This window comes from Nannobrachium achirus (genome assembly GCF_963921795.1).
Source record: "Nannobrachium achirus genome assembly, chromosome: 1".
Taxonomy (NCBI): domain Eukaryota; kingdom Metazoa; phylum Chordata; class Actinopteri; order Myctophiformes; family Myctophidae; genus Nannobrachium; species Nannobrachium achirus.
The window spans coordinates 26665939-26678880 of NC_137810.1; the positions used below are offsets into that span (position 1 = coordinate 26665939).

Here is a 12942-nt window from a genome sequence, read left to right on the forward strand (position 1 = left end):
AGTTTCTCGAACATGCCAGGTTCATCATTGAGGACCTGGAGTGGCTGCTAGAACTGCCCCACGACAAATTCTGGTGTCAGGTGGTGTTTGACCCGTCTCTGCAGAAATGTCTGGACTCTTACCTGCGTCACGCTCCCCGAGGCTTCGACCGCAACTCACAGGCCTCCTCCTCGGCTGTCGCGGACACACAGCGATGCCTCCACCGTGCCATCTTCATGACCTTCCTCAGGATGGCCACACACAAGGAGTCGAAGGAGAACTTTCTAACCCCGGCTGTTTTCGGAGAGCTCATCTACAAGAACTTCCTGTTTGACATTCCCAAGGTCCTCGACCTGTGTGTTCTCTATGGAACGGGAAACACCCAGCTACTGCATAAGATGATAAAGAACATCTTTACCCAGCAGCCCTGTTACTATGGTGACTTGGATGAGACAGTGCCCTCGCTGTTACAGATATTTGACGCCATCTTAGATAAGGGTGGTCTCCAGTGTGAAGGAGCCATAGCCATGGAGCCGTTGAGGTTGAGTGGAAACGGACACTCCACTACCATGACCATGAGTCAGCAGGACCTGATGGACCTGTTATTATACCTGTGTGACTCAACCACCACCATCCACGCCTTCCTGGACACCTTCCCTGCTGCATGCTCCACCTTCCACTCCCACGGTTTGCTCAGCAGGATAGTCTCATTTTATGAGACCTCCATACCCGACTTTGAGAAGGCAGTAATGAAAAGGAACTTTGACGATAAAGGTCTTCAGGAGGACTTGTGGAAGAGGGTGTCCCACTCTGGCCGCAGGATGGTGTTGATAGCGCGGTTGCTGCTGCAACACACATGCCTTCAGCCCATCCTGGAGGGTGGAGAAAACATCCAAACATTTGCAGAGGAACTCTTACAACATTTCACGTCTTTTCTACCTGAGAAACGGTTCTTGTCAGACTACAATGACCAATTTCCCATCGCAGATGACATCAGCCTTCTACAGCAGGCCGTCCCTCTCATTGATGAGATCAGGACGTCCTACTTACTCCAAGGAGTGCAGAGTGCTTGTGACAGCATGAGCCAGAAGAGACCTCAGAGGAAGGCTCAGCCCAAGACCTCCACAGGGGAGGGTCCCAAGGGAGCAGTGGCCACAGTGGACATCCCCCATAAGGGAAGCAATGGTGCAGCATGTTCATTAAGTGCTGGGGAACTGGAGTCTCTGCTTTTGAGTATCAGGGACCTGCTGCCTGACCTAGGAGAGGGTTTCCTGCTGGCCTGCCTCCAGGAGTACAACTATAACACTGAGCTGGTCATCAACAATATCCTGGAAGGCAACCTGCCACCAGGTTTGGACAAACTAGACCGCGCCATGCCCAGAACAGTGAAGGAGGAGCTTCCAGCTCTCCTTAGAGACAGGTCCAATGTGTTTGACGACGATGAGTTTGACGTCTTCCACAGAGACCAAGTGGACATGTCCCGCATCTCGAATGGCAGACGGAAAGGGCAGAGCGCTCGAGACATGTTGAACAACAAGCAGCACATAACAGAGCAGAGGGCTCGCTACAAGGCCTACGAGACGGTGGTTGATGAGATCATCATCGAACCAGGGCATTCGCTAGCTGATTATGGCTATGATGAGTATGATGATGACTACGACGACACCTACGTCATCAAACAAGTTGAGGCCACTGACCTGGACATAGACAGCCTCCTGAAAATAAGGCCATTCACTGTGCCACAGGTACTACGAACAGGAGGCAAAGCAGTTATGGACGATGAGGAAGATGAAGATGAAGAGGACGAGGCTGAGAGAAATGCAGGGACTAGGGACCAGTTTGTACAGGACCCAGCCCTCCTGAGGAAGATAGCTGAGGCTAAAAGAGCTGCCATGCAGCAGCAGAAGAGAGGATACAAGCCGGTGCCTGCCAGCAATGTGGCAGGCAGGCCCGAAGGCCAGGGCCAGACTCAGGAGACCCTACCAGATCGACGGAAGAAGGAGGCCAGTAAGAGCCGAGGTGCCAACCACAACCGTCGCATCATGGCCGACCGCAAAAAGAACAAGGGCATGATCCCCTCATGACGTCTGCTCATGACAGCCTGCAGCATGACAAAACTGTTTGCAGGAAATAGAGAGGCTGTGGCCCAACAACTGAGGAAAGAGACAGACAGAGCTCCAAGAATCTCCAAGTGTTCTGATACTATCTACAGTAGGCTATAACACACACTGTACTGCTGATCTTCAAACTGATTTTCGATCCTGCCACCCACACAACCCAGGCAATGGTACTGATTACAAACTGATTGATGTGTTGGTTTGTAATTCATATACTTGGGCCAACAGAGGTTGTGTGCTCTGCTGGCATACTTGTTGGCTGGGCCTTTAGCCAATGAGGGAGCAGCGTTCTCTATGATGTCACCACCAACAAGTGTGACCTGTTAATGCAGTATAGTTAAATTAGGTAGAGTAGATCCACCTTTATTCATTGATTGCATAAAGTTTAAACAAAATAATTTGAAGGATAAAATACAAATTGCATTGAGAAAGTATGAACCTTTTTTTCACAACATTGAAGCCAGACATCTCTGAATTTAAATTCACAGAAAAAATTATACTTCAGAAGTTCTGTAAGCTGTACATCTTTCTGAGTCAAATTGGATCCTCTACTTTCATATGGAATGTATAAACACTAAAGCTTTCAATGACCATGTGCAGTAGTTGCTGTGTTCAGTCACAAATATTCTGCATCCAGACATTCTCAGAGGCATCAAATGAGTTTGCTCTGGTGTGGTGGCACTGCTGGCCTTGTTGTCAACAAGCTTCAAATCGGCTTGTAAATGGGACTGAACACAGTAAATGTTGTATCATTGATCGGGTGGGCATGCGAGTTCTCATCTTGCATCGTTCCTGTACACTGGTGCCAGTCCACTACTATTAAACTAGGAAACCACTATGAAAAAAAGAGATTGTCTGCTGTTAGGCTGTTACTACTTAGACTATCCTACAGTATGTACAGATTATTTAGACATATCCCCAAAAGCTCAAACCTCACGGTACTTTTTGGACATCTTTTTTCACTGACCCGAAGAAGAATTCTGATGCTATCATTTTAACACTATCATTTAAGGTGAGAAAAGATTTTTCTCACTTTTCAGTGCTTCTTCAATTCAATGCACTTGCACTGACTTCTGGGATAGTGGTTCGACCTGCCGATGTAAGCACGCATTCCGTGTTGTACAAATGTTCAAATCAAAGACAATACACAGAAATTGATTTTTTTTCAATGTTGGGGAGGTCTATTGTTAACTATGCCCCCATTATGACCACATACTATACATTTCATTTCAGCTGGCCTTTAATATTTTATATTATTACACTATTCAGGTGTAGTGTTCAAATTAAATGTTGGCTCTGTACTGTACTAGCATTGTGCTTGCTTACAATATGTCACTGTATTTCATCAAGTCTCATTTAACATGACAATACCTTGTGTGTGCGTGTGCGTGTGCGCGCACGCGTGTGAGTGTGCGAGCATGTGTGTGCGTGTGTGTGCGTGAGCGCATGTGTGTATACAGCAGCCATTTTGGTAACATGTCAGTATCAGAACATGATTTATGTACAGTATGTGTTATGAAACAACATGATGGATCCCCAGCATGTGGCGATGTGATTTAACAGCTGTTTACTTCAAACCTACTTCCTTGTCCTTACTCTATGCACCAATCAAATGGAGAAAACCGCCCACGCGGCAAAACTGCCATCAATTCCATTCTTCTGTTCAATTAGTGACCCTTGCTCTGGGCTGGTTGCTTATTGATCGATGGTCAATATGTTTTTGCTCCCCAAGGGGTCATGTGGCTCTGGCACAGCCTGATGGGATTGCATACGTTCATTGTTTTGGTTCGTTGTGATACACTGTTTTTCCTGGTCGTACATAATTCTCTTTCATTTAGTTTAGGTCTATAGTCATCTAGGTCAGTGGTTCTCAACCTTTTCAGGCCGTGACCCCCCAAATAATCATATTTTAACATGGGGACCACCCCCCAAACTACGAGCACTAAGAGTTGAGGCATAACATTTTGCATAACACAGTTCTATTGTATAACACAGTTCCTCGCGTTGCAAGGCGTTGTGAGCATGTAGATCAGACATTTTAGAAATATTTCATCTTTTACTCAACTGGGACGGGTCTCACTCTTTCCCAGGTCTTTCTATCAGGCGGACAGGGTTTTGAGGTTATACTTTCTGTGAGGTTAGGGTTAGGCATAGTGTTTGTGACGTTAGGGTTACGGTTAGGTTTAGCCATAGTGAAGTTAAGTTAAAGTGAAGTTAAATGTTAACGTTTTGATGGAATCAAACCAAAAAAGAAGTGAGTCCCCAAGGGGCACAATGCCCATTGCAAGTTGATGATTTAATTTGTCCATGTGGTCCAGCACTATGGAATGTATGGAATGCATGTGCTAATCAAAACATACTTCAAATATTGCTTTGATGCTCATATTAACCTTAGAAATGATTATGTTGTTTTCTGTAATTTAAGTATGACTACTGTAGTCCTGTGTCCGGGAGTGTGCAGTGAGGGATTGAATGTAGGAGTATCAGAAGTAATGTTGGAGAACCCAGACCGGTCAGACGGCGGACAGACAATCGGTAAATTAGTAGTTAGATTGTTTATTACTGGACCACATGGACAAATTACATCATCAACTTGCTACTGGTGTTGTCCCCCTTGAGTAAAATATTAAGTATTTACCAAATAAGGACAGTACAGTATTTAAGGTGTTTTTATTTATTTTTTGTTATTGAGGGCAATTGTAATGCATTAACAACTTGGGAGCCAAACTCGTTCAGTAACGAGATACGGCCACTGGAGGTCGCTGTGCCAAAAATGAGTCATCTCGTTGAGAGACGAGACAAAGGGTTAACTTGGTTACATGCAGCTGCATCCGTTCTGTGTACCCTGTGAAAGACCCTGGTCCATACGTCATACCGTGGCTCTCAGAGAAACAAAATAGAGGATCTAGGCTACATACACTTCCATTCTAGGCTGAAACATAAAAACAGCTTTATCTATGAATAAGGTGCAAAGAACGCCAGGGAATCAGAGATCTGCCTGTTTTCACGGCGACACTTTACCGCGATGGTCGGCCCCGGTTTGGATTTTAGTTTCGCGAGTAAACAAATGGATCTTCTTCCTAAATCGTCAGTGGACACTCACGTGCACACGCACAAAGCTTCCGAGGCTCTTCAAAATTAAAGCGTAAGTGAACGACGGCAGCAGCAACAGCTAGAAATGTTAGAAACCTTGGCTTCCATTGTGTTAAAGGCATACATATAAGGCTTATTAGTCAGGGATCGTTTTAACAATGCTTGTTCACCCAAACTGTTTTTATGTTTTATATTTCTTCTCTCATTATTCTGTCTTGCTCTTTCTTGTTATGTTGGTATTTTGAGTGGGGAAGGCAGTACTCAAAATACCTACTATAACAACTTTTTTAGTTTTTCTGCTTCTCTTATATGCCAGAATCAAGGAACATTCATTTAATTCTAATCATGTTAGCCAAGGGCCGCCTGGTCTATTATTAATCTGACTCCTGCAGAGTTAAAGAATCTTTCTGTCAACTTACTCATTGAAAGACAAGTTATTTCTCATGGAGAAAGAAAGTGATTTTCAAGCTTTTTAAAAGAATGTTCTACCACTTTTTGTGGTCACATGTTCAGATACTGGATTCTGATTGGCTTAAAACAGTGGTAAATCAGTCAACAACCTTAAGTTGGCTCATGGACCCCGCCCACTGTTGTGTTGCAGTTGTAACATTGATTTAAGTAAATAACCTTGCAAGTTACAACTGGTAAATTGCTTTTCTACCACTTCTACCATATAAATGAAAGAAAACACTGTTGTAACTTCCAAGGTTAAACTGCAACACAACAGTGGGCAGGGTCCATGAGCCAACTCAAGGTTGTTGACTGATTTACCACTGTTTTAAGCCAATCAGAATCCAGTATCTGAACATGTGACCACAAAAAGTGGTAGAAAAGCAATTTACCATTCAAGGGTCGTGGGTTGTTGGCTGATTTACCGGGTTGTTTAATTGAGGCAAAGCCTCGTGCCACAACCCTGAAACAGTGGCGTGCCACAACCCTGAAACAGTGGTAAATCAGCCAACAACCCACTCCCTCTCATGGTAAATGGATTACTTTTCCTACAGAACCATTTGTTATGGGATGTGCACTGTGCACACAGTATGAGGGATGGAAAGTAACTTTAACTGGTGCTTGCATGATGTAGGAGCATCAATGTAAGAAACCCGTTTCGTTTAATGGCTACAGAGATACTGTCCCCCCCCCAGCCCGCCCGCCCACCCGCCTGCACACACACCCGCCTGCCTGCACACACACACACACACACACACACACACACACACACAGAGCTGGTTAAACATTTTGCCTCAAGCTAGATGCAGAATAGATGTGCCTCATGCTAGATGCAGAATAGATAGTAGATACACCATAAAAATGCTAATATACAGCATACGATTTGTGAAAGTGACAAACGGGCTTCACAGTTATGTCAGGTGTGTTCATATGCTTATGGTGATGCGATTTCAGATCAATTGCTCCAGCCACTGAGGAGAAACGCTGTGACAGACAGACACTCACTCACTCACTCACTCACTCACTCACTTAACCCTTATAGTATAGATATCTAGGTCTGTACAGTATGATGATGGTAAAAGAGTTCTGCCCAGAAGAATGGTCAAACACTAGAGTTATACTGTGGCTTCAAGGCCTCTGGAACAAGCTGTACCATAACAAGATAGGCTTTATCAAAACAATAGTTACTGAGGCCTTCTGAAGACCTCTCGACTCCTAACTATCAAGTGTTAGTATCATCATACTGTACAGACCTAGATATTAATATAATCAATGAATACATGATCTACTCTATAACGTCATACATAATCAATCATGATAAACTCTAATCTACTGCAGCTGCAACCTGACCACATGGTCCAAATTGTATTGAGACTGCCTTACATGGTACTTTATGATGTAATTGGATCATAGCACAGCTAGTAGCTTCAGTTGGTATAAGTAAATTTCAATAGCAAAGCCATCACTCCATTGTAGTGTTCTTTGAAGAGCCTGCCAAGTGTCATACAACTCTTCCTTTGATAAACACTCCCATCAAGGCCAGAAGTCCAGGGGGATCACGGTTAGCCTGTCATGTTCGGTTTCTCTCTCCATGCAACCCAAATTAGAGACTTGTCTCTCTTTCAGCGTCGCCTCTGTTCTCTCTACCTCTCTCTTATTAGTTGGGAAGTGGCACTAGCCTAGCCAGTGGCGGTATTTTAATGCCCGCCGTGTCGTCCACTAAACAACCATTAAGTGGGGCCTGTTGGAGAAAGTGGCAATTTCCTGTGAGAGTGCTGGTGTTGCGCTGTATTTCTTACCCCCCCTCGGCACTGACAGAGCCACAGTCTAGACCGAACTAATGGTTCCTGATTTAACAGCCCAATTCCTTCTTTCCTCTTCGCACAGTCCTGAGAGAGGAAGAGAGAGATTGAGGAAGGAAGAGAGAAAGCCTAGTGCCTCTTGTTCAGCCCCAACACAGACACACACGCACGCACGCACGCACGCACGCACGCACAGTCCTGCCTCCCCAATTCACGAAGACACACGCAACTGATGCACAAAACACATGCATCTTCCTCTTCCATTCCACCAAAGGAATGAATTGAGCTCACTGAGAGAAGACAGTGAATTTTCTCTGTCAACTAAACTGTCTTTCAGCTCCATTATCATTGATTCCTTTCATGTTATCCAAGCTCTCTACCTTCGGTACCTGCTTACTTCAATTTATCCTTCTATTTCTGCATTATTTTCTTGTCCTTCAGTTCCTCCTCCTGGCAATTTCTCCTCTGCCAGTCCCTCTGCTGATTTCTCTCTCATTACTAAAACATACTGCTTTGTCTACCCTGGTCTAAAATAATATTGTATATTGTTTACTCAAATATCTGGCAAATTCTCCTGCTAGTGATACAGTAGTACAGTAACTGTTTAAATCTCAGACATTCCTAAAAAAATCCCCAGCATTTGCTAAAGCTGTGCAATCTTCTGTGGTTGTTGGTCCAAATAAGGGGAAGTGTTTATCCACCTTCAACTATTATAAATGATCCACTACTTTGATTAGTTTTGTAAATTAAAAAACAAATTGAACTGTAATAATTTTGATGAAATCTTTGTTTGCATACAGTGTGTGTGTGTGTGTGTGTGTGTGTGTGTGTGTGTGTGTGTGTGTGTATTACACACAGTATATACCCTATATAAAGTTGTCTCTTTCACCCGGATTTTTTTGCGGTCGGTGGTAAATCCTCCATTGTAGAATGGACCTCTGTCTAGTCTGCTATAGTGCAGAACTTCCAGAAGCAAACCTAAATAAGCCAGAGACGTTTTCCTGTGGCACATTATAACTAAATAACATATTCTCAATCTCAACTCTCAATTCCTATTCCAATCGAGTCCAAAGCAAAGTTAAGTAATATACCGGTAGTGCTGCATGTGCTTTCTTTTGGTGACCGAAGTGAAAACACTGCAGAAAACTCCGGTTGCCAAATTCTGTGAGTGAAACAGGCGACCAGGTCTATGAAAACAAGCCCAAAGGTTTCACCACTTGAGCAGACCTGACAACACTCCAGTGCAGCGCTGCAATGCCAAGTTTGCCAAATAATGCCAGCAGACTACAGCAGAAAGGGAGTTTTGAGCCGTTGGAAGTAGGCTGTTTGGTGTGACTGTGAAGTCACCTCTAAATGTAGTAAAATCCATTGGGCCTGAGTAAATTGGGAAAGCTTAAAAACTGGATTGTTGAACTCCTCACACTAGAGGATAATCTTTCTCAATATTCGCTCCCGATCTAGGTTGGTGTCGGGAATGCCTCCCAGATTGTCGGGAGGTGTTGTATCTAGGGATGGCCAACGGTTAACCGTTACCGTTAAACCGATAAGCACTAACGGTCAATTTTGACCGATAAAAAAGAAAAGAAAAAGGAAATCAACCCATGTGTCACACCAAAAGCCCCGTACACCAATATCTACGCAACATCAAGTCATCAACCATGCAACTATACGCGCTGTGGTCACACATTTTTGGACACCAATGTCTGTGTAACATCCATGCATTCACGCAACTGCGAGTCTGCGACGCTGCTTGATTTGGAGTCGTACACGCTGACTTGTTCAACAAATGCTCCGTCGTCGATTGGATTTTACAAAACAGACCCCCGTCACATTGAATCCCGTTTAAGAAGAGCTTAAAACACAACTTTCTAATGTTACATGTTGATGACGTGAGGAACGCTAAAGTCGTCTTTTACCGAGTAGGATATGCGAAAATAACAAAGCTCGCAAATTCAATGATCGCTGCATCAGCACACACAAAACACGGGCGAGAGAGAAGAAAATTAATGAAATGGACATCACGTTTAGCTGTTTCAACCATTCCAAAGTCATACGATTGAAAGTTATTGCTCTACATGCGAGCATCTCGCTGCAGCTGTTTTGTTAGGCGAGAGCCAGGGAGTGCACAGAATGTTAGAGAGGCATGGGCTGAAGGGCCTTTTGGTGGAAAATTCTGTTGATAAAAGTTAAGGGCTCCAGCCCCCTTTGCTGTATGTGCGCACGTGCCTGGTGACAGCGCATCACATTACAGACTGATCATTTAAATCCCACAGTTTCTTTGCAAAAACACATTTCTTTTAGAAAACATTTGTATTCTTGTTTCTCCTAGTTTTATTGTTTTTAATTTTGTTTTTAATTTTTAATTTTGTAAATATGGCACTTTATTATGGGGAAAAATGGGTGTATTTTCCTTTTTTAAATCGCTAAAATAGCGCATTTTTGAACACATTTCCTTAACGGTTAACAGTTAATTAACTGATAAGGCCTTACGGTTATCGGTTAAGAAAAAATCTCCATTTGGCCATCCCTAGTTGTATCCCTGATTATCTTATAGTGTGAGAGCACCTTTACTCTTACTCTGCAACTCATCATGTTGGGTTATCAGTGGTTAGCAACAAGAAGTTATGAAATGTAATCCACACTGGAGACTTTTCTGTTTAGAGTTCTTTCCCACCTCTTCCACCTGTTATTGCCCTTTCTCTCCTCCTCCTATTCTGCAGCTTTGCCCAGCCCTGTCCCATTGCTGGGATGCATCAGTAATACCCTGTTAATGCTTCACTCCACTTTAATTTCCCTCTCTCTCTCTCTCTCTCTCTCTCTCTCTCTCTCTCTCTCTCTCTCTCTCTCTCTCTCTCTCTCATACTCACACTGTCATTCAGGGCCACACTAATTGGAGATCAACGTTCCAATGAAAGCTACTAATTAACGCTAACCTTCATTTAAAATGTAATCTGATATTAACCACAAATGTCCTCTCCGCAAATTGGATTTCACATTGAAAGGACAAGAGGAGCACATACTGCCACATGCACAGCAGGATTACTGAGCAGGCCTTTCCTTTCCCTCCTAGTCCCATCCCACCTTCATTTACATGCTCTCAGCAGAAGCGCAGGGATTTGTCAGGTCAACTAAACCTAAAATCCACACCTGAATCAAAGCCATAGAGTCCACCTGAAGCCTAATAACTGTCACTGTCCCGCAACGGTGCGACACGTGAGCTTGTGGATCTGCTATTTTCACTATTTTTTAATCATAAAAATTTACAAATATCGAAGACAATTGGGTGCCGTGGTTTTTTCCTCCCTAAAACATGATCATCGGGTAGGCTATTATATGATTATACTTGGAGGAAGACCTTTTTCAAAGAAGTGTACAGAAACTAGAAAGTGTTCAAATTATGATTTTATGTGACCACAACCACCTGTTCATTAAGTATACCTGTTTTTTAGGTGGGTGGTGACCCAGCTGAAGTTAGCCACACCCACAGCTGATGCTGCATGGTATAAAGGGGAGTGGATGATTTTATGGTTAAATCTGTGTATTTCAATTGGGCCCAACACTTTCTGTACACTTTTAAAAAATATCTTCCTCCAAGTATAATCATAATACCTGATGATTATGTTGTAGGGGGGAAAAGAATGTACAGCACAATGTCTTAAAGATTATCCCAGAAAAGGTTTAGGTTAGTTAAGGTTAATGTGGCCAACATTAGCAGAGTAAAACGTGGTTAAATGTGGTTATGCTTAAATCGCATCATCAGGCAACCATCTTCATATATCAGCATATTATTACAGTATAACCATTTAACATCAAGCGAGTGAAAACCAAAGGAGTGACTGTGGGTGACTGGGCCAACTCACCCGAGGATATAAATATGTAATTATGAAATACTACGGTGTTGTACAAATACTACTGCATGTCATGTGAACTTCTTATCAACCTCTGTTCCACTTCATTTAAACCCCCTCGCTCGGCTTCCCTATCTACAAATCATCATGCTCCAATTCTCAACAAAGTGCTATGCAAACCTGCAAACCTATGCACACACTCATTCATAGGCATACGCACACACACACACACACACACACACACACACACACACACACACACACACGCATACACACTCATTCATACACCTAAGCACACACACACACACACACACACACACACACACACACACACACACACACACACACACACACACACACACACGCATACACACTCATTCATACACCTAAGCACACACACACACACACACACACACACACACACACACACACACACACACACACACACACACACACACACACACACACACATTCAACTCACAAGCACAGACTGACCCGAAAATACTTTTTTGTATGCCAGATTAAACATTAATTCTCATGGATTATGGATTATGAAGTTCCCAGTGTTCATGTTCTATGAATTGGAAAACACTACTCAGACGGTCTCAGCCCCCAATGTCACGTTACGCCTGTTGGGTGAAGTTTTTAAAATAGTCACGATTGTCACTGCAACACATACAACATTGTTTGTGTTTATTGAACTCTATGTTGGAATAAATGGAAGCAAGGGGACCACTTTGCTTTCACTTGCACCCTTTGAGAGTTTTTTATTTATTTATATTTTATTTAAAAAACAAATGATCCCACAATTTTGTAACCCATTTTTTTTTACCAAAGTGCCAATTGTCTAATGTAATTCTGGGAGAGGTCTCCCCTGTCTGCCAACCTGACAGGGGAGAGTTTCCCCAGTGGACGTAGCGCGTGGAAGGAACACGTTATTCCAACCAGTTCCTTTCCCCTCCATCAGGCGCCCTGGCTGGCCAGGGGGAGACAGTATAGAGACCAGGATTACTGCTGTGTTTTTTTTTTGTTAGAGGTACCTACCCTAGGAGACACGCAGAGAACATGCAAACTCCACACTGAAAGACCCTTTCGTCAACCCCACATAGGGTATGGGCACCTAGACCCATACCCTAGGTGCGTTTGGTGCCACCCTTTTAGTTTTGTTTTTAATTGGCATACAAGTATGGGGATCTGAAATAAAGATGGAATTGACTTGAATTGAACCCAGACACATACACATACACATACACAGTACACGCGCCTTCATACACAGTTTCACGAACCTGAGCTGGCCTCATCTGGCCTTGAGCAACATTTGGAACCGGATTAATACACGTCACCATGGTGATGTGACCTACAGGTGTAGTACTGTACAATCAGCCATCAAACTCACAAGGTCCTCACAAGGCGACTCATTGACTGATGAATACATCAACGTTCTTGTATGAATCATTAATGTAAATGAGGGTCTCGGGCATCTTGTTTGATATAATCTCTTTGCTTCTCCTACACAGCAAAAGAGTTAATTTATGCATTCCCTCCAAGTGCGTACTCATGGAACCAAATGACCCTTATGGGTCCATTTGGTTCCATTTCTAAGCGCTTGGAGTCTTGGACTGCCATTGACACTAAGGATTTTCCTGTGTACAG

General features: G+C 43.4%; 2 protein-coding genes across 2 annotated transcripts in view; both read left to right on the forward strand.

Annotated features, from left to right (window-relative positions):
• LOC308282355 (activating signal cointegrator 1 complex subunit 2-like) overlaps positions 1–2063 on the forward strand; it is a gene marked incomplete at both ends in the record, with an annotated part of 2229 nt that extends 166 nt beyond the window's left edge. Inside the window, one exon of the mRNA XM_080722702.1 lies at positions 1–2063. This exon is cut by the window's left edge and continues 166 nt beyond it. Within this exon, the coding sequence (XP_080578828.1) occupies positions 1–2063 (2063 nt within the window).
• Positions 1–12942, forward strand: part of lrp8 (low density lipoprotein receptor-related protein 8, apolipoprotein e receptor) — a gene marked incomplete at both ends in the record, with an annotated part of 260613 nt that overhangs the window by 120692 nt on the left and 126979 nt on the right. The window lies entirely within an intron of this gene.